At 41.9% G+C, this 20,921-nt stretch overlaps 1 protein-coding gene across 6 annotated transcripts; it reads left to right on the top strand.

Moving 5' to 3' along the window:
• The first annotated feature begins 11 nt into the window (after positions 1 to 11).
• On the top strand, positions 12 to 19,226 carry NFYB (nuclear transcription factor Y subunit beta). 6 transcript variants are annotated; one of them, XM_062011417.1, is made up of 7 exons: positions 12 to 157; positions 10,069 to 10,162; positions 10,345 to 10,475; positions 12,262 to 12,459; positions 14,465 to 14,546; positions 17,203 to 17,282; positions 17,490 to 19,226. In XM_062011417.1, the coding sequence occupies exons 2-7, from the start codon at positions 10,069 to 10,071 to the stop codon at positions 17,520 to 17,522; spliced, it is 618 nt and encodes a 205-aa protein (XP_061867401.1). In that variant the 5' UTR covers positions 12 to 157; the 3' UTR covers positions 17,523 to 19,226. The 6 variants fall into 6 exon arrangements, with proteins under 6 accessions (XP_061867401.1, XP_061867351.1, XP_061867390.1 ...); XM_062011367.1 differs by having other exon boundaries at positions 101 to 185; XM_062011406.1 differs by lacking the exon at positions 12 to 157 and adding an exon at positions 599 to 622.
• Positions 19,227 to 20,921: the final 1,695 nt, after the last annotated feature.

Below are 20,921 nucleotides of genomic sequence, written 5' to 3'. Positions count from 1 at the left end.
GGGAAGAGCCGGCGCGCGTGGCGGGGAGGCGGCGCGGAGGGAGGGCAGCCCGGCTGCGGGAAGCGGGGCTCCGCGCTGGGACTGGTTCCTTCGCAGCCATTTTCTGTCCAACCAAACAGCCGATTTGCGGAGGGAGCCAACCAGGGCCGCACTGGAGGTTTGTGCCTGGCTCCGGCCAATGATTGGTAACCGGTTCCACTGCAGGCTCGAATGAAATGTCCGTCTCCCTCCCCGGGCCCCGGCGCTGCCGCCGCGCCGCCGCCGCGGGGACCAGGAAGTGGGGGGCGGTAGCCCCCAGGCCCCGCCGCCGACCGCTCCACTCTTTGTGCGACCGGAGGCGCGGGGGCCGCGCGGCCGGGAGAGCGGAGCGGAGGAGGCGGGTGGGGAGGCGGCGGTGACGGCGGCGGGTCTTGGCAGGGGTAGCGGGGCGGCAGCTCCCGTCGGTGTCGTTCCTCGTCTCCGCGGGGTCGGGCACGGGGAGGTGTCCCCGCTCCGCTGCGGCTCCATTTTGTGGCCTGGGGAGGGGGGGGTAGGTAGGAGGCGGAGACGAGAACACGGGCCGGGCCGCAGCCGGTGCTACGCGGGCAGGCGGGTCGTGCGGCTGCCCTCACCCTCCGTTGAGGTGAGGCACCCGCGCGGCGCACGACCTCCCGCCGGGCCGGCCTGGCGGCGGCCGTGACCCCTCGGCAGTGCTTTCCCTCACGGCCCCCCGGCCGTGCCCGGTCTGCCCCAGGGCCACTCTTCTCGGGGTCGGCATGGCGGTGAGAGGGGGGTGGGTGGCGGAGGCGGCTTTGTGGTGGCCACGTCGCGCCTCCCCGTGCGCGGGCAGAGGGGGGCTCCGCTCCCTTTTGTTTTTTTCCCCGGCCAGCGCCGCAGCCCGTAGAGCCCCCTCCCCTCGCCGCGGGAGTGAAGGGTTAGGGCTCCATCGCGGTTCTGGCGGCCCCACACATACACACCACGGCCCCTTACCCGGCCGGGAGCCGGGCAGCGGGGGAGAGCGGCCTGGCTTCCCGGTGCCCGCCGCCCTCGTTGCCGAAACCGAAATGTTCTTGGCCGTCTGACGGTGTTTTTTCAGCGATAAGGAGTATAGGTTGAGGCAGCGGGATGTGGTTGAGAGTACCCGGGTGATGGTGCGGGCAGCCCGATCCGGGCACGGCGCTTCGGGGAGGGATTAACAGGCAGTGGTCTGCAGGAGGGCTCCAGCCAAAACCTCCCAGCCAGGGGCAGGTGCAGGCGTGCGGCCTCATCTCCCCACGGGTGCGGGAGGCTGCTGCGTTCAGCACGGAAATCACAGCCAAGGTGGTTAACAATAAAGTTGCTAAAATAATGGGAGAAACGTTGTCTTGTTCCGTTTGTAAAACGAGGGATGGCAATATGTATTGAACAGACAGGAGCTAGATGCAAGGAAGTCTTTGAGGCCATTTGTGTAGGTAGGAAGGTTTTTCCCTCCTGCCCTCGGTGGCTTGGCTGGTGTTGCATCATCGAAGGGCATGAAATCAGGAAGTGAGATCGATCGGCTGGCACAGGCCAGCATGGACCGCTTATCCCATAACACACATGGCAGGTAGGAGGGAGATGGGGCCCATGCCATTTTCAATGTTTACGCAACTGTTGTGTGTTTGGCAAGTGTTTTTGGACATGCCTCTGTGTGCCAGCCACTGCTCCATCTAGAAATGATGTAGTTAGTGATCCTGAAGAGTATTGTGTAGGTTACTTGCGGACAATTGTACTGGAAACTTTTTTTTTGGTCATGTTCTAGTAACGTTTTGCAGCTGTTAGGGTAGATTAGTTAAAGAAACCTTCCTGGGTCCTGATGCAATCTTGCAGTGACACGAAATCAGTCAGTTTCTGTCTCTTCCAGTTTCTTCAAGGCTTAACCAAAAGTGATTTTTGTTCTGCAAAGAACTGTCCTACAAAAACTATCTAATGTGCTTGAATTGCTTTTGCAGATAAAAACCTGATCATTTTGGGTCAGTAAAGGATGTAGAAATCTGGATTTCAGCCCTGCAATGGGTTCTCTTGTATGTAGTAACCTTTGCCTGTCATGCTGATAGAAGGAAGTTACTTTCATTTATTAAAAAATAAATAAATGCAGCTTTCTCAAAAGAAGCTCAAGCAAAATAATAGCAGAAAGCAAAATGGAAGGAGCAGCTTTGGGCATTATTCACAGTCTGGCTTTAATTGGATTGCAGGAATGGAGAAATGGTATTTATGCATAATCATTAGTATAGCATTCCTAAACAGAAAGCTTGGTGATTACGTTATCTTTTTTTTTTCTTTGCTTATGTGGCCTATGGTATGACTGTTATAATATTAAAGGAGGATCCATCTGTAATTCTCTGGGAGACCCAAGATGGTTTCATCTCAGTCATTATTTATGAGGTCTGAGAGTTGTTTGCGCTCCGCATAGAGCGGGTGATTATGTATGGTTTTGGCTGGTAACATTTACAGCTATGAGATTGTCTTTAAAGGAGCTTAAGAATATTAGGTATTACTCTTTACACCTTAATATTTGACAATTACGGCAGTTCAGAGTTTAATAAATAAGCTCTTATTTCTGTTAATAATTACAGGAAGGGAGGCAGTGTAGACAAGTCAAGTGAAGAAGATTGTTCAAGGTACTGTGAAAATATGAAATGTGAAATACCATGAAACTTTTAAAGTCAGATACCTTGTGTTTTGTCAGCATTTTAAAAAAACCCTTCAAGGCTCTTTCTTTAGGGCTTTCAGTCACTTCACCTTTAAAATTTCGTTTGGAAGGAAACTAGAGTTTTCAGTACTGAGTTTTGCAGTAGTACTTGACAGGATCATGGTATTTGGAAGTTGACATTTTAGTGGCAGAATGCTTGTAAAAAAGTGCAAACCAACTATATATGCACATACTGAACAACATGTGTAAATAACATTGGTGGAATCAAAGAAAGTGTCAGCAAATTTGATAAAGTTGCCTGAAAATACTGGCCTGATCTGTACTAGCTTGTAAAACTCTTACTTGCAGTATTGCTTGAGAGGACCAAGCTTCTTGGTAATGAAGGCATAACCAACTTACAAATACTATCAAGGTTATAAAAGAAAAAGGCATTTTGTATGGATTGCCGCTTTAATAAACAGGTAACCCTATTTTTTTTTTTTTAATCATAGAATCAGGAAAGCATCAGAAACTTAATATGGGTCTTTCAGTCAGTGTTGCAGGAGAAAAGGAGGTGCTGATGCTGTCTTTGATAGTGTTGCCCTCTTCCAGCTTCTGCAAAAGCAACAAAACTGCCTCCATTCATCTTGAGTTTTTTTCCCCTCCAGCTTCTCAATTTCACTGCCAAAAAAGAGAAGGCATACAAAGTCAGTTTCTCCTGCTTGCTCCATATCACTGATTCCCTCCTACTTGATGTAAAAATATATGCATTGGTTAGTCCACCCATGTATATTGCAGCTAACCATGCTTGTGAACAGTTAGCCAGCCTAATAAGGAGCCAGACACCACATATTCTAGCACAGCTGGATCAATGTGGAGGGGACTCGTGGCCAGTGACATCAGGGTTTGTAAGATACTGGTATATGGAGGGCAAAAGTGAAACAACCCCATTTGGATTTCTTAAGGGAAAGATTTCCTCACCGTGGTCTAGGGGAAGAAGCATGGTACAGCCTAGATGCTAACAAGCCTGAGTGACATGTCAGGCACTCAGCTTCAGTCTTCTAATGTTATTCTGCTGTGGGGAAAACATTGAATGTGAGAGACTAGAGGAGCTTGAGATAGAGCTTAGCATCTCTTTGTGCTCTAGGTACATGCTAAGAGGCCTTAACTTTACATTTTTTGGGAATCTGCAGGAACAGTGTCTTGCGAATGAAGTTACCAGTTGGTGGTTTGCTCTAAGAGACACTGCTTTGCTCCCCAGGTGAGAATTCAGTGGGAAGTTAGGTTTTCCAGAAGTCCTTGAAAAAATAAAAGGAAATAAAAAATGTATTTTCAATTAAATACAGAAAGCATTTTTAGGAGCAGCAAGTGAGGATGCAGAAAGCACAAATAAACCTTTGTTGTCTCTGCTATTGTATTCTGCTTTACATCTTTACATCTCTTGTGATAAGGTATGGTGGCAAGGTTAATCTATGATGACTGACATGGTTAGTACTTAAAGATTTAGTTATCACTTCTGTCCTACTTCTGTGGCAGGGTCAGCTGCTTGGATGGTGTTATGAATGCTTCAATTCATTGATCACTTCTTCTGTCCCTCTAGTGGAGGATCAATTTTGGGAAACAGGATGGACAAGTACCATGTGAAGTACTTCAAGCAAAAGAGGTCTTTGATTTCCCTGGAGACCAGTTTTGCAGATTATTGCCAGATTCTCCATTTTGAAGACAAAATCTTGTTTCTTTGATTCTATTTTTCTGTTTTATACTGATTTTAGACCCTTCCTCTCTTCACTGCTAACAGGTCTGGGCTTGCATTCTTTAGTTGTCATTTAGCTGAACCACATGTACTACTTTCTTGAAGGAGCTGTTAAGATTTTAACAGGATGCAAGATTTACTTTGAGATACTGAGGTTCTAGTAATTCAGTATAGATGTATTCTAGGAACAGTCTGAGTTCTGGGCAGCTGACAGGAGCTTTTTATTTAAAGCATCCTCCAGAAAATTTTCTATCAGTTGTCAGTGTGAACCTATACGTGCATTCACTTGCATTTTATCACTGAGTTGGCTTTTTTATGCCCTTGATCCGAAATATTTCTCTTTCAATGTATTTCTCAGCTTAATTTCCTAAGGTCCATTAATTTGTATATTCCTAGTAATATTCTTTTTCATTAGAGAATAAAAAAAAAACCAAACAGAAAACCAGCTCCAGAATATTATTATGCTGCTGCACTATATTTGGATGCTTTTTGCAGTGTATCGCTGAATACTTGGGTTGAGTGTCTTGTCCTTACTTGGTTTCTTTGTCTTGTCATTGATTAAAGTGATTGTGCCACCGTCTGATTTTTGAGACTCATAAGTTGTCACTTCTGATACGCTTAGCTCTGAGTCTTGATTCAGTCCGTATGTGTATGTCAGGTGAAGGAGCTTCAGCACTGAAGGCTAAGTATTATGTACAACACTCCAAGTGCTGTTTACAAGCAGGTGCAGTATGTGCTTCTGAGCCCACAAGTTGAAAAGCCCCTTGTCATTCAGTTGCTGCACAAGTGTCAAAGACGTTTTGTCGATGCTGAAACTGTCATGCAAATGGCATACACAACCTGAAAAAGAGTACTTTTCTTTAAAGGAAGCTGTATCAACTGCTAGGGGCTAAAGCAAAACCTGAAAGTCCTTGCCCACCTGAACCCTTTAGGATTAAATTTTGAAGTCTTCTGCCTGTTCATGAAATTTAGCATCTACTTCTATCAAAAGAAGTACCTCTACCTGCTAACCTTGCCAGTGAAGAGCTGTTGCCCTTGTGGTCTCTCAGTGACTGCAGTTACTGTAAACAGAGTGTCGTTTCTGTGCGAGATTGGAGTGCTTACTTTTAGAGCACTTCAAGGACACTGAAAGTTTAGTTTGTTTCATGTTTTCCGGGTTGGTTTATTTGTTTTATTTAAAGGAGAGATTACTTAGCAGCACTGTATCGAGAGCTGTGTTTTTTCTCATTTTCTGAGCATTGTATTCTGTCTATGACAAATCTTGTGCTGAGCTGACCATCAAGTGTTTGGTGATTGACCTGAATTGTGAACATTTGAAATTAAAACTGTAATACCTGAATGTCTAACAGTGTTCATTATGACTGGGATAGCAGTGGCAGTCTTTTTCAGCAAGGTCATGTTTGTGTCATCCATCAGGCTCAAAGAAATACTAGTAGGGTGACTAGGTGGTATATTAATTACAGTTGCTATATTCAGATTCCTAGATCTAGATTTGAGTTAAATGACAAATCTCACTGAAATACTAACATCAAACTTACATTGAAGTAATGTGTAGAGATGCTGCTCTTTTTTTTCTTAGCAGGAGGCCAGCCAAGCTGTAGAAGAGGCTCACAGGGTGTCTGGGCAGGCTCTGTTGGTAGAGGTCTCCAAGATCTGTCTGGATGAAGTGCTACGCCACCTGCACTGAGCAGGGGTTGGACTAGAGACTTCCCGAGGTCCCATCCAACCTGAATTATCTTGTAATCCTGGATTAGGAGCTGGTTATGTTAAGTATCAGGCAGAACGGTACTGTGCTGTCTGTAATGATATTATGGTGTCTGTAATCGCCTGTCCCAAGGCTGTCCTGGCAGCTACAAAACTTAAAGTGGTATCCGCAGAAATCATCTCAGTTGTTATTAGTCTGTCAGTGCCTGTTTATCTCAGACACATCTGCCTCTTTTCTTTTGCAAGCCTTTTCCTGTCAGTTTTGCTGATCACTGTTTTAGATTGATAATGTTGATAAGCTTCCACACAGATTCTCACTAACTGAAATAATGCACACTGTAAGTAGATAGGGGAGTGTGCACACAGACAAGAACAAACACAAAGACAATACCTTGAGGATGTGTTTGATACAGTTTACATGGTTTACACATGCACCAGAGGTTTAAAAGAGATTGAAGCAAGACTTGGCCTTTGAAGGTGAGCTGGGCTAATGAAAGCAAGATGGTTTCTTCCTGGAATTTGACAGTAAAGATTCAAATGAGGTAGCCTGCAGGATGGGTGAGCAGAAATTTAGTGCATCACTGCATAAATTTGAAGAAGATTGGAATCCTGGAAGGAGAAATATTACAAAGTATGTTTCATAGAAGACTGAAAAAGGAAAGGGGAAGAAATATCAAGGCATTTCAAATAATCCTGGAGCTGAGTAAACTTTATCCTTAAAGTTGTGGAGTCCTAAATTCTGGATTAAATTCTAATAGTGATCAGAGGGTCAAAACTTAGAATAAGACTGCCAGAAAATCCTAACTTAATTTTAGAGGTAGCTTTTGAGATTTCCCACACTGCAGCATAATTGCTTCAAATTGCAGAAGGAAAAGAGACACAACTCTCTTAATGATGGGTGATTTCAAATTTGGTGATGTTGACGTGCAGGATTGTGATATCCTTGCATTGTCATTACAGCAAGCTGAGTAAGCAAACTGCAGACCCTTTGGGAAATTGAAAAGCAAAGTTAAATCTCCCAACGAAGAGTCTGCAAAATGCAGGCAAAGCAAATTCATTCCAGTTGGCACATGGGAGGCTAATGTCTAAATCACTGCCCTTCTTTTGGGTAGAACTGGAGAAGTGAAATTGTTACAGAGTCACATCAAAATGGGCCAGAAGTGCTTCAAAAAAGGCAGTGCATGAAATGTTGTGTATGTAATGTTCTGTATGATGAAGAGTTGGAGGGTTTGTGTTTTCCTTTCTGTTTAAACAGCTCCTAAGGCTACATCCAGCTGTTGTAGTATTGCCTTGAATGTGAGCAGCGCTGGGGTTATGTGTGCATCTGTGGTCAAGCATAGCGCCAGGCATTGCCTAAAGGTTTGAAAGCAAAACCCAGCCCTGTGGCCACAAGCTAAGTGCAGATTAGAGAGAGGTTAAGTTGCTCATATTTCTGGGTAGGTATAAAAATAGCACTCCCTCTCTCTCCCTCTTCAGGCTAATGGTTCTGGAGAGAAGTGAGCTGCATGGTCTCAGTGGCAGTGACCCTTTGGGGCAGAGGTTGTTTTCTGAAGACACCAGGGGTACCTGCCCAGCTGGTGTGGGTCAGCAAGTGAATTGAATGGGTTCTGCTCCCATGGGGGCTGTGTGTGGAGCTTTTAAATGAGGTTGCCTGCTCTCATCAGAAGCAGCTGGGGTGGGAAGGAGGAAAGGATATGAAGTGCTGATCCAGAGAAGGAACTGTATGAATTGTGGAATGGGAATGGAAGAGCAGCTTTTCTAGCAAATGGGTGATTGCAGTAGGAATTTCCAATGGGGCTTCTCCCATTGAGTTGTGAGGTTCAGAACTGGACTCTCTGCTTTCTAAACTCCTTCTGAGTGGAGTCTGAGTGTGTCTGGACCCAATCTTAGCCAGCTCAGACTGGACCCTCTCTTTCACGAGTAGTCCCCAACCATGAAATCTCAGGGTCATTATACCCTTACAAGCTAAGTTCCCCTCCCCTCTTGTGAGGACTTGGTGCAATCCTAGTCTTGTTCTTTTCTCTGTCTCCAGCTGGTTGGTATTGCTTATCTCCTAAGTTGCAGGTTTTTCTCATATCTTGCCTGCAACTTATGTGTTGTGTTGCCAGCCTTTTGTTAACTTCAGGCAAGGGGATTACCTCCCCCATCTTCTAGTTTATCTTGTTATTTTGCATAAGGCTACTGCCAGTGCTTGGTCACCCTGAAGTTTGTGGTCTCTGGCCTCAGCACTCATATAGTTATTCAGCTTTAGTGAGTCTCAAATCATCCTGATTTTGCACAAAGAGTTCAAGCATTTTACGATCGAGTTATTTTAATTTCCAGCACAGGTCACATGCTGACAGAGTTTGTTAAACATAGACGAGAAAATTCGGGGCAAAGGCAAATCTAATGCTGTGCATCTGAATGTGTTAAAAAATATCTTTGGATTTGTGTGCCAGCATTGAAAGAGTTTGCATGTGCTGGGAACCCCTTCTCCCTTCTTGTTTTTTGCATTGTTGCCTCTTTTGGAAAGAGGCATTATTAAAGCACGTGACTGCAAAAATACCACCATGCGTGAAAAAAAGCATGGGAGCTAAATGTTCTGCACAAGTTTATTTGTAATACACTAATTTTCATGGCACCTACAACTGGAAAAAAGATGGTCCAGAAGTTTTCAGAGGCTGGAGACTTGAATTCAGACTTAACATTTGACACTGCTAAAATAGCCCCTTGAAAGTGTAACTGTTGTCTCCCCTGATTGTTTATAGGTCTAAGCTTTCTACTGAGCACCTGCTGATAGTGTTTCAGGAAATTTGTTATCTCTATATAAAGGCAAAAAGTAGTAGGGCAAGGGGTTACATGGGCTGAAGCATTTGCTGTTGGAAGAAGGCACGTGCATCTGTGTGTTGTGTATGGTGCTAAAACATGGATACAAAAGGCAGTGGTGTGATGGGTTGCTGTTGTGGCAAGTTCTCACTGAAGAGGTATGAACTTTTAAGGGATACAGTGGGCAGCTTCACCTCTTTCACCTCAGCAGAATGAGGAAGCCCAATACAGGCAATGTCTCTGAGTGGTGGGACAGCAGGCTGCTGAGGGACCTCTGGGCTACAGCCTCTGTTTGGAGCAGTACTGTGAAACCTCATTGTTCACAAAGTGTATTTCCTAGCAAATGCTGAGATTTACCAGCAAATGGCTGCTGATGGTCTCATGAGTTTCACCCATTTTGGAAAGAGGAAAGCAGGCTTCTTCCAACTCCTGCAGCTGAAATGCAGTTGATGCCTCCCGAGACAAAGGTCCTTATCTGGGGGAGGAAGTGCTGGCTCATTTGGCTTCCCTCTTTCTCCTGGCATTCAAATTATCTACTAAATTACGACCCCTCTAAAGCCTCAAGGAAAAGACTTCTTATTGGCCACCAAGTCAGAACACTGCAAGAGGAGCGCTAAAGGATGCCCAAAGGAGTGAGGCAGGGAAGGACCAGGGAAAGCAGAGGGTAAACAGAACTCAGAAGGCACCCAGGAGTAACTAGTGCCTCAGGATCCAGAGCTGGTCCTGAGATCTGATTAGAAGTTTGTCAGCAGGTTTGATAAAAGCTGTTTGGGTGGAGGGTGATGGTGAGTGAAGGAAGCACTCTGTAATAATTGTGTTCAGTTAATGGTGGGCTGGAAACAGATTTTTGAGAGCTGTTCAGAGAAACAGATGGCCTTGACCCATTCTGGTCAGACTCCCATGGGAACCACACAATGTTGCCATGTATGTGCTGCATTAATCAAATGTTTCTTTGCATGGTCTGTGCCTCTGCCTGAAGCTTCATTGAACAGATTCACTATTTCTACTATCAATAAAACTCAGTAACAAGAGAAGGAATACTGTTCTCAAATGACAAAATATTTAAGCTTCATCTAAATTGGTCTCAATGTTCCAAGTTGACTGAAGTGCTATTTTTAGCAATAGTTGCACTTAATGGTATCACAAACATACCTGAAAGGTTTCCTTCTGGTTGTAGATGGATGGTGATAGCTCCACGACGGATGCATCTCAGTTAGGAATTGCTGGAGATTACATTGGTGGCAGTCATTATGTGATACAGCCTCATGATGGTAAGAATTGTTACAGTAAATACTACTATTTCTTTCTGTGTGTGTGTATAGTTCCTTCTAGTTCTTTCATACACTGTACTTTCTAAGGTCTTCAACCTTCAGTCTAAGACTTTTAAACTGGGTTAATTGTTGAATGCTGTATATCAAATACAATTTCTGTTAACTTCTCTTTGTTCTGTTAGACACGGAGGACAGCATGAATGATCATGAAGATACAAATGGCTCAAAAGAGAGTTTTAGAGAACAAGATATATATCTTCCAATTGCAAATGTGGCAAGGATAATGAAAAATGCCATACCCCAAACAGGAAAGGTAATACCCTTGTCTGGCAAAGAAAAGTGTGTTAATGAGTTTTATTCCTTCCTCTGACTGAACTTGAGCTGGTAGAACAATGTATTTTTCCAAATGATGTTAGTTTATCAGAGAAAAAGCCTTAGAAAAGAAAAAAAGAAAATCTGAGCTAGAGGTTATCGAGACCAAGTCCTTTTCTGTTAGGTTGCTGCAAGCTTTTAGTAACTGTTGTAATTAGGGTACCCAAAACAGTGATCTTCATAGAGCTTTCAAGAGCTTTCTTTTTCTAAGATGTGTTCTCTAGAAGTCTCATCATGGGTCAGACTTGGTGACAGTCCTATATTTATAGGAATATTTTCAGTTCTTTCTTAATGTAATCTGCTTTTATTGAGGTGAGCAACATTTGGAATAAGTGAACTTTTGGAGTAAGTGCTTTGGATGACATAAAAATCCAGTCCTTGTCCTGAAGGAAAGAGAACGGTTAATCTTCCTTCACCCGAATCTTTACACATCCGAATGCCCAGATGACCAAAAACATCTCCCTTATACCACATAGTAGATAAGGCTTGATAGTGAAAAACTTATTTCTTACTTCTAAGAATAGACTTTTCAATTCATTCTGCTCAACTGGTGATTGTGTAAGCTTTTGACCTTGTACCTGTTTATCTTAAACATTTGCAGGGCTCCTATTACTTGCTGTTTTTCTATGTATGCCAAGACAATTCCTGCCCCAGTAACATTTCCTTCTTTTGATATCACTCTGAATATAGAAGCAAGATGTAATTTACTTGCATCTGCTTTCATAGTATTCAGGGCTTTCTGGAGATCTGGGTGTTACATTTATATCTTTACTGCAGAAATCTCTTCACTAGCCCATATTGTCATAAATTTTTAGTGATCAAGATGAGATTTATGTCAAGAATTCAGCATATGGGATGTCGAGTTATCTTGAAAAATCAGGGAGGCTTTTGTGAAAAACTGCAAGGGAAGCTGCTGGCTGATGAGTACTTCTCAAAATCTCACCCTACATGCCTGAAAATATCAAAGGAACTAGTGAAGATTCTACATAAGGTTAATGCTCTGGTTTTGGGTTTTTTTTATAGAATACAAACAGGTTCTTCTTGTGAAGAATAAGAACCTTAATTGTTATAATCTTTCACTTTGCTCCTGTCAGCTTCCCAAATAATCATGAGTAATGCTTGCTGTTATTTTTAAGTCAGGTAAATTACTTTTGTCCATCTGAAAACCATTATGAAATTTGCTTATTTCAGTCTTGCCAAGGGCATATGTTTTTTCATTTGAAAAATTTATACCAGAATAACAAAGTATGAGAGAGGCTTGCTGCTAGGCATATATTCTAGTTCCTGAATCTGGTCAGGATAAAAATACTCCACTGCTGAATTTGTGGGAGTGTGCTGAGGTGGAGTTGCAACTTCTGGGTCTACTAAAAGGAAGATGGAAGTGGGCCATGAAATTGTAATGAGATGGGTTTAAAGAGAAGGCATAGGTAAGCAATATGGAGATGCATCTATAGGTAAAAGGTTGTACAGAACATAATTATGACTTCAGGAGATCTGAGCTGTTCGGCTGTGCTGCTTGAAGTAGTAAAACCTAGGTTAACATCATGTTGCAGCTGTGCTTCCATAGAGCAGTGATGACATCCAGTGGTTTACATACAGGTGTTCCCTAAATGGGTGTTGTTATCTGGTTTTGTGTTGTTTATTATCTAGTGTGTTCTTTGGGTTTGTTTGTGTTGTTTAAAAAAATCATCTTGATGAATAATTTTCTGATACCTTTTCCTTACTAGATTGCAAAGGATGCAAAGGAATGCGTGCAAGAGTGTGTAAGTGAGTTCATCAGCTTTATAACATCAGAAGCAAGTGAGAGGTGTCACCAAGAGAAAAGAAAGACCATCAATGGAGAGGATATTCTCTTTGCCATGTCTACCTTGGGGTTTGATAGCTACGTTGAACCTTTGAAGTTATACCTCCAAAAATTCAGAGAGGTTGGTACATGCTTCAGTATTTCCTCATTTATTTAACCTGGTTATGCTTATCCTTATCTCCCTGTCATGGCAATCGTGTAATGGGTAACTGGCACAGTATTTCACAGCTATTGTCATGGACTAAGGTAATGTTTAAAAGCATTCCAGAGAATATCAAGAGAAAAAAGAGTAAGTAAGCATTTTGATTAGACTTGCTGATTCAAAGTAGTTAAAGCTTTCAACTGAATAAATTCTCTAGTGTATTGTTGGTAGTAAATCACTCTCTTCTTTAAAGGTGCCTATTAAGAAAACTTAATTCGATCTTTCAGTTCAATCAATGAAACTGTACTAAACTGCATCCTCTGAGGAAATAGCCTAATGCCTGTTATTGGTCTGGGCTTCAGATCTGCAAAGGAAAAAGTCTGTTTGGTTTTTTTTTCCTCATGTTGGAATAATGATTCACATGGAAGCCTATCTGCTCCAATGCTTTTCAGCCTGTTCCTCAATTGGCTTTTGATATGTAGTATGTGCTAGGTATGTGATCCAAGCAGTTTAATTTATTCGTTCTCTATCAAAAAGTGACTCTTTCTTTTGACTTTTCAGCAATTTAAACTTATTTTTATAAAAAGTCACTTCTGCTCGAGTTTGTTTTTTTGTTCTGGTCTGCCCACCCTCCCCCACCTCCTGTCTGGAGCCCAAAGAGAATTATGCTTACTTGCTTCTTTTATTTGGTGTTCTTCTTACCTCAGAATACCAGATTTAAACAAATCAAAAGCATTTTTTAATCCACTGACCTCTCTTCCTCATAGTCCTGAATAGAGAAGTTGTTCATGTTTAAAATAATCCCAAGGGGAAAAGCCCCAAAACAGATTCCTTTTTTAATTTTTTTTTTTAAATGTGGATCTCTCTGTTGGTGTGGCTGCTTGGTTTTACTGACATGAGTGAAGCAAGGATGACTAAATTGTCAGTGCTGTAAACAGAGATGCTCTTCAGCCTTTCTTTGTTCTATAACCCTAATTTTTTTGAATAATGGGATCAGGCTCACTGAACCTTTCCCTTCCCAGATCATTTGCCATGACAACTGAGTAACAGGAGGTGTAACCTAAAAGTTGAAGTACTGCTGTTTTTTCCAGTTCTGTGTAGCAACTGCATGTGCAGTTACAGTGTTAACGTGTGCTTTTGTTGAAAGTGAAAGTGCCTAACTAGTTGCAGGACTAGACAATTCTGAAGTGGGTCTATGCCACTTCCATTCTGAAGTGACCATTTCTGCAGATATATGTGCTGTGGTAGGCAGGGTTGAGTTTTACTTGGATGGATTGGATGATTTTGCTCATCAGTTTTAAACTTCTCTTCCAGTTAGTTCAGTCTTCAGGGTACTGTATATAATGAAATACTGCTGGTTTGTAGCTTAGTATTTAGTTTACATCAGACAGTTCCAGAGAACACTTTTTAAACAGATGTTCTTCTGTAATAGCATAGAGCATCAAACTTCGTAGTTGTAAAAATGCATGCAGATGACTGGTAGCCTTGGCTTTCTGTGCTGATATCCTTTCTGGCTGTAGTACTTCATGTAGGAAAAGAAAGCCAGTATCTTGATTTTAAATGTCAACTCTTAGTTGTATGATGATGGCACTTGGCACATGGTTGGTAAGCAAATGTTGCACATTCTCAGTAGCTCTAAGATTCTGTGATTTCTTGTAAATGCTCTTAACTGCTCCTTCTGAATTATTGCAGATCTTTGACTTTCTGCAGAAAGTGTAAGTTTCTGACAACCACACAATCCTAGTTTGTGGAATTTTTTGTTTTTCTGAGGAGAAAAACACCCTGTGTATGTTCTTGTACTAGGCACGTTCTTAAATGCCACAGAGTTCTACAGGTCTTGGATTTCAAACTCCAGCTGCTGCACGGCAACACTTCTGCAAGTTCTAAACATTGGCTAGAGCTCCTGAGGTCTTGAAGCAGTGTCAAGCCAACTGTACTCATTAACATAAATGCTTTTTTCTTTTCCTTTTTTTAATCTTTCCAGGCAATGAAAGGAGAAAAGGGAATTGGGGGAGCAGTTACAGCTGGAGATGGTCTAAGTGAGGAGCTCACAGAGGAAGCATTTAGTAAGTAATACTGTTTCATTTATTCCATTATTAGTGTATGTTTTCTGAAATCAGCACTTCCTTTAGACATAGAATTTCTAGTGAGGAATAAGTCCTGGATTGGCCATGTGTTATACCTATGATCCATTGAGGTGTTCATTTGAGATGTCTGGAGGATAACCTGTAAGCACTCTTCCCAGTCAGTAGAATTTATGGTCAGAATGAAGTAATACAGTGATAGACAATGGCACTCTTCCAGAGCTGAAATAAGCTATTACTAGACTTTTAAATCCATATGTTAGTGCCAGTAATTTTCTCTATACTTAAACACAGATTGTAGTGAAAGGTGCAAACTTTCCTTCCCTTTTCCCTCCATCCCCACCATTCATTCCACTTGCCACATGGTTGGAGGAAAAAGTAAAATGAACTCCACTTGATGACTTGAGGAGTTCATCTTTGAGAAATGAGCCAGAGCAGAGCACCATCTTCATATAATTCTAAAACTTAGTATTTTGTATTCAAAAGAATACACAGATTGGCAACTAAAAGGTGTAGGGCAAGGAAAATCCTATGTATTCAATGTAACATTTCTTCTTTATACTGTGAATTAAAGCCTGACAGTTGTTGGGAATGTTCTTGATAGTGGATTCTTGTGAATAATCTTCACCTTGGCTTTTAGATGTTATGGGCTGCTAATCTTGAAGCTGATACAGGAAAGGCACAGCTCTAGTCGTAGGTACTGGCAACATTTAGTTTCTCAAGTATCTGATAAGTCTTCTGTTAAACTACTGAACTAGCAAAAAGTGAAAGCCTGAGGACTGAGGTGACCTATTAGGGTCTGAAACACACTTTGCTCCCAGAGTGATGACTCTATAGATGACTATATAGAACAGTACAGACTCTTTGGGTCTCTTTTAGCCTGGAAGATAAGCTCATAAAACTGCCTGGAAACTAAGAATCTAAATGTAAATATTGCAGGGGACTTACAGAATGCTGTAAGCTTGATTTTTTTATATGACTATTTTAGTTCTATAATTAAAGATTAGGCATTGCAAATAGTAAACTCTTAACTGTACTCACTCATATGCAATAATTGTGTTGGTTTGCAAGCAGTAAGACACTAGCACATCTCTAGGCCCAGCTTATTTACTTTGAATATGTTGCTAATGGTTTCTAGATCGCAGATGTTGGGAGTTTGTCTAGCTTGAGAACTTGTCAAATGAATATGTAGATGTTCTAAAAGCTTTATTTTGTAAATATTCTGGCTTGCACTTCAAACATGTAAACTACAGCTCAAGGGTTGAGAATACATAGTTGGAAACCTCTGATTGTGTCTGCACCTTGTACCTTGTTTCATATGGGCAAACAGACCAGTTCACAAATAGCTACTCCTTTGGATGCTCATGTTCTGTTTAACCTGAGTACAATGCCCCTCAGAAAATGGGAACCAGAAAACAGGAACTTCCTTAAGTCTGTGGATCTTCTGTCCCCTTCCCAAGTATTATATGGTCCCTGTGAAACAGCAAAAGGCTGAAGATCTGCTCCTTTGGTGCCTCAAAGGGCACCAAAGGGTTGGACCTGACAGGACCACTTCTCACTACAATCTTAATGCATCTCTTAACTTGCAACTGAAGTGTTTGAAAATCAGTACAGTGAAGGTAGGAAAAACCCCAAACAAACCCCCAATTAAAACAAAAAGTAAGCCCAAGCATCAGCTTTCAAACAAAAGCTGTTAGGATTATACTGTTTTCAGATTTTCTTTATGGGCTATACATAGTACCAGCCGTACATCAGAAAGAAAAAGGCCCCATTGTTTGTCTCCTAGCAGAGAATGTTGTGCTACAGTGACTTCACTTAAAACTTCAGAGCTCTGCTGCTTTGCTTCCAAGGATCGGTTGTTCCATACCTACTCTGAATGTCACAGAGCTCAACATACATGTTTCTGTGAAGGTTTCTCTTGGAGCATCACTCCCTCTGTCCTCTTTCTAAATCTTAGAAATGTTTTTCACTCCATTCATTGGCCTCCTCTCTCTTCTGAAACGGAGAGCTCCTATGCATGCCCTGAAGGGCATATGCTGAAGTCAACCAGCGTCACATCAGGCTCTGGCAATGCCTTTTTCTCTATCATTGCCTGTCTCTGCAATCTCTGCTGCCTTCCATGGGGCCTCTGCCTCACAGAGCACCTGATGGGTCCTGGTTCATAGAGAAGCACAACGATTTCATTGAGTTCCTCACGCACGAGGCCGCTCAAGTGCCGACCTTGTGTCTAACCAATATTCTCCATGTTTCTTGGGGTATTGGATGCTGGAGATGGCATTTTCAGTGGTCAGGATGGCAAACTCCTTTTGCCAGTGTCCAGCAGCTCATGTTCCGTTTCAAATACATACAGGCAAAGAATAAGATGCACTTTTACTTTCAGATTATCCGATGCAAAATTAAGTTGAATTTTGTTTCTTAGGAGTTTCTTCTGAATGGGAATCAACGTGTTTACATGTAACACTTGGTAACAGGGCATGTCTGTATGCAATGTAGGGTGGTGGCTGTTAGGAGAGAAGTGGCTCTGTAATCCTGGAGAGGACCTCAATTAAAGGTTATTTAATGGTGACAGACACATGAGACAAGACTCTGTGTATCCTGCAGTTCTTGTCTAACTTTTGTCTAACAATTTTTCTTTCAGCTAACCAGTTGCCAGCAGGCTTAATAACTACAGACGGCCAACAGCAGAATGTTATGGTCTACACAACATCATATCAACAGGTACTATCTCCTGCCCCCTACTCCCCCTTCTGCTGCTAAAATTCAAAGGCTAATTCAGCTGCCCTGTTCTGAAAGATGAGAAGGAATTTTATTTAGTCCTTTGGTGGCCATCACGACATTCCAACTCTGTGACAATTCAAGGCTGCTGGCTGCCAGGCTGTTCAGAAAAGATGTATTTGAATGTAAACTTGTGTTCTCTTTCTCTAGATCTCTGGTGTTCAACAAATTCAGTTCTCATGATTTGAAGAAAACTTTGGATCTGGGAACACGAGACGGAAAAGCTGTGCAACTCTAACAAAGAGGCAGTTTTAATGACTGGTGAAGAGACTTATCTCTTTGTATATTAAATAGCTGTAATGTAGCTACCAGAAGCTTGACTAACTGAGGTGTGAGTTCTGACTCAAATCTTTTTTCATGATGATTTTAAAAAACAACAAGAAAATTGGATTTTAAAGGTATTAAAGTATTTTTGTTTTGTACAAGAGTTTGTTGCTCTGTATAACTCCTGTATGCATTGTATATTGCAATTTATTACTGTCAGAGATTTGTAGACAGTTTCTTATTTTCATATTGAATCATGTTACTTTTGTAATTCAGGTAAACAGCTGGGTTAATTCATGTTTACCCTTTGAATAAAATTGTAAGGGTACAGTTCTTTTTTGAATGCAAGTTGCCTTTATTCTAAAGATTGACTTGGTCTTGGTTATGTAACTTGCCTTGCATGACAACCTCAGCTAACTTTACATGTCAGCCTATTTATTGAACTTTTGAAAGGGACTTTTTCCTCATGAAGCTAGCAACTCAAATGAATTGCTACAACTTCTTTTTTTTTTCTTTTTTTAATGTAACTTCAGAATTAAAAGTTCTTCAAAACCAACCAATGCTCTACTACATCTAGAGGCTCAGAGTTTATCAACAGCATTGATGAAAACACTGTGCCATGCAGGTCTTTGTTTATCTGGGTTATTTTTTTTTAAGTCACATTAATTCCTTAGACTTAATTTGATATATTTAAGGTAGTCTTTGTGCTACTAAAATAGCTCTTTTTTTATGTATGGTTTTTAGAATCCAAAATGTAGAAATTCAAGGGCGGGGGGGGGGAAAGGAATTTTATAGTCCTTGTGGTAAAAGATCTGATTTTAACTTTTTACTGAAATGTTTTAAGGTTTCTTGTGAGACTGTGGGAACTCGAACGTGTTGGCGACTCTCCATGTACAGGCTCTGTGTGTGTATGTGTGTATGTGTGTGTGTGTGTGTGTGTGTGTGACTGGAACTCCCAACAAGGGACAAAAATCTGAAGTTGGAGATAGGCTTCTCTCTCCTCTGCCAACTCCTTCCCAGTTTTGCAATAAACCCTACCTAGGGAATGTAGTTCTGTGTGTTTAGAGAGCTGTTCTTAGTAAGTTCGCTAATTTTGTTAGATGCAGTGTCTTAACCTGTTAGGATAGGGGTGGTTGCTTTAGTAATATATCTGTCTTATTCAGACTGAATTTTGGGGACCTTTGCTATTTTTACTGTTTGCAGTGGACTGAAATGTAATAGAATTCTCTTTCCACATACCTGTCATTAATTTAAGCAAGCCACACCTTCATCTGTTACCATATAATTTTGTGCTGGGGTTGTTTTGTTGTTGTTTTGGGATGATTTCTTCTTCTTTTTTTTTTAACAGTTTAATATTGGGAAAAATAACAAACTACAACATCCCAGAAGCCTGAAATAGCCATTTCTTTGCTAAACAAATTCTGTATGTGCAGATTTGAACAGTGTTTGTTAGAAACGGGCATCATGCTGGCAGAGCCCCGGGAGGGGGAGGCATCCAGTGTATTCTGTGGCAATCTGGACGGATGTTCTGGGTTCTGTGGCAGTCTGTCATTCTTCAGCAGCTATGACTGAACAAATGGAGTTTTTCATTAAATGTAAACATGAATAACAATCTCTACACAAGCCCGTTCTGTTTGTATTCTGTTTATTTCAGGCCGTCATACCCTGTTGCCAGATGTGCAAGGGGAAAAGGCTGTGATCTCAGCTCAGGAGAGGCTAGGAGAGATTTGGCAGATGGATGTGCAGGAAGGGGACTGAGGTCATCTGTCACATTTGCTTGAAACCAGCTACATTTTTCAGTCTGCCATCTCTTCTGTGAGTTTAGGTTAAAGAGGATTGAATTTCTGGTTTACACACCCTTATGTGAGCAAAGGAGCTGATAATGCTTTCTTTTTCATTTTACCTCCCCCAAGGGGTGACAAAATAGACAAAACTGCAACCAACTTGTTCATTCAGTTCTGTAAAGTAAACATGTAGAAGTAATAGTACAACACTGTGTTTGATCTTTGAACCCTTCACCTAATAAAGGTTGCAGAGTACTTTAGTACTGGTACAACAATGGTGGGCTGAGGAAATACTTGCCTAACATAGTAGTAGTAGCATAACAGTGGAGTCTTTATTTTTGTTTAACAACTGATGTGTGATCTCACCTTCCTGTTTGTGGGTGCTCAAAGTTTAAAAGTAGCTTACATCCAAAGGCAGAGTGACCGTTCCTGCTCTATCCCACTTGCTTCTCCACAACCCCTGTCTTCAGTTCTCTGAACGTTCTGTTTGAACTAACAGAACCCCACATGGAGTTTGAGCATGAGGCAGCTGTGGCAGGCTATGCTAAAATGTGGAGAAATATCTTGAAATAGCAGGGATCTTCAAAGATCTTTTCCAAGCACGGTGACTTTATGTGCCTCTGCCTGACACAGGCAGGTTTTCATGAGTTTTTCAAATTAAATTCTGTGTGACTTAATCCTCACATCTTTCTTTATAGAAGGCTTGTGGTGTCTTAAAAAGCACAGAAACGCTTCTAGCCCAAATGCACTTATGAGAGAAGCTAATTTAGCTGTCTGTCTTCTACATCTTATTTTCATTACAGGCTTAGGGGGAGCTGCGGCTCTGCCTTTACCAGCCTTGCTGATGTCCATGTGCATCTTTACTAATTTATTTATTCCTCTGGTCTAATCTCCACTGAGCGCTAAAGTCTGTGTCTGGATGGTGCAGCCAGAACACAGAGGGCATCTTGGCACAAGGCTGTACATCCTGAGTGTCAGAGCAGTGCTTGGCTGCCCCTAGCAAAAAAACAAATGAGTCTGAGTGCTGTGGGCCATATTTCTTCCTTCAGCTGCAGCCTGGGTCCCCTGAGTCATGTCAGATGAGTAGATGGGCCCTATGCAGTGTTTCAAGATGATGCTCGTTAATGTGTCCTGAGCATCTACTGGTGATTTCTCTCTTGCTTTTGGCAGGAGAGGAAGCATATGGGCAACTGCACACGCACGGGAGATTCCTCGGTGCAAAGCAGCAGGGCGAGCGAAGGGGAAGAGCCAAGGGCTAGTATTTTCCCCAGCACCTCACTGTCATGATCAGAGCTGGCAGCAGCCTTGCTTATGCCTATAAAATTCTTCATTTTTCAGAGCTTTGGCTGTGATTAATGTTCTAGTTAAGTCACAGAGACTCACTGCTTCCATTACAGCTGCAGCAATAAGACAACTTGCTTCTAAGTTGCTGCATTCCCAAAGGGTGCAGCCTAAACTGTCAGTTCTCATTTGTACCGAGGAAAGTAGAAAAAAAGTCAGTTTGTCACTTAAATTTGTGGTGAATTTTCTTATG

The sequence above is a fragment of the Colius striatus genome, chromosome 1 (genome assembly GCF_028858725.1).
Source record: "Colius striatus isolate bColStr4 chromosome 1, bColStr4.1.hap1, whole genome shotgun sequence".
NCBI lineage: Eukaryota > Metazoa > Chordata > Aves > Coliiformes > Coliidae > Colius > Colius striatus.
The sequence above is the reverse complement of the archived record's forward strand: the minus strand, read 5'-3'. Positions and strand labels throughout refer to the sequence as shown.

Coding starts and splice junctions, on each gene's coding strand:
- NFYB (XM_062011417.1), top strand. CDS start 10,069: ATGGATGGTGATAGCTCCACGACGGATGCATCTCAGTTAGGAATTGCT. Junction 10,476..12,261: donor CCATACCCCAAACAGGAAAG/GTAATACCCTTG, acceptor TTTCCTTACTAG/ATTGCAAAGGATGCAAAGGA. Junction 14,547..17,202: donor GCTCACAGAGGAAGCATTTA/GTAAGTAATACT, acceptor TTTTTCTTTCAG/CTAACCAGTTGCCAGCAGGC.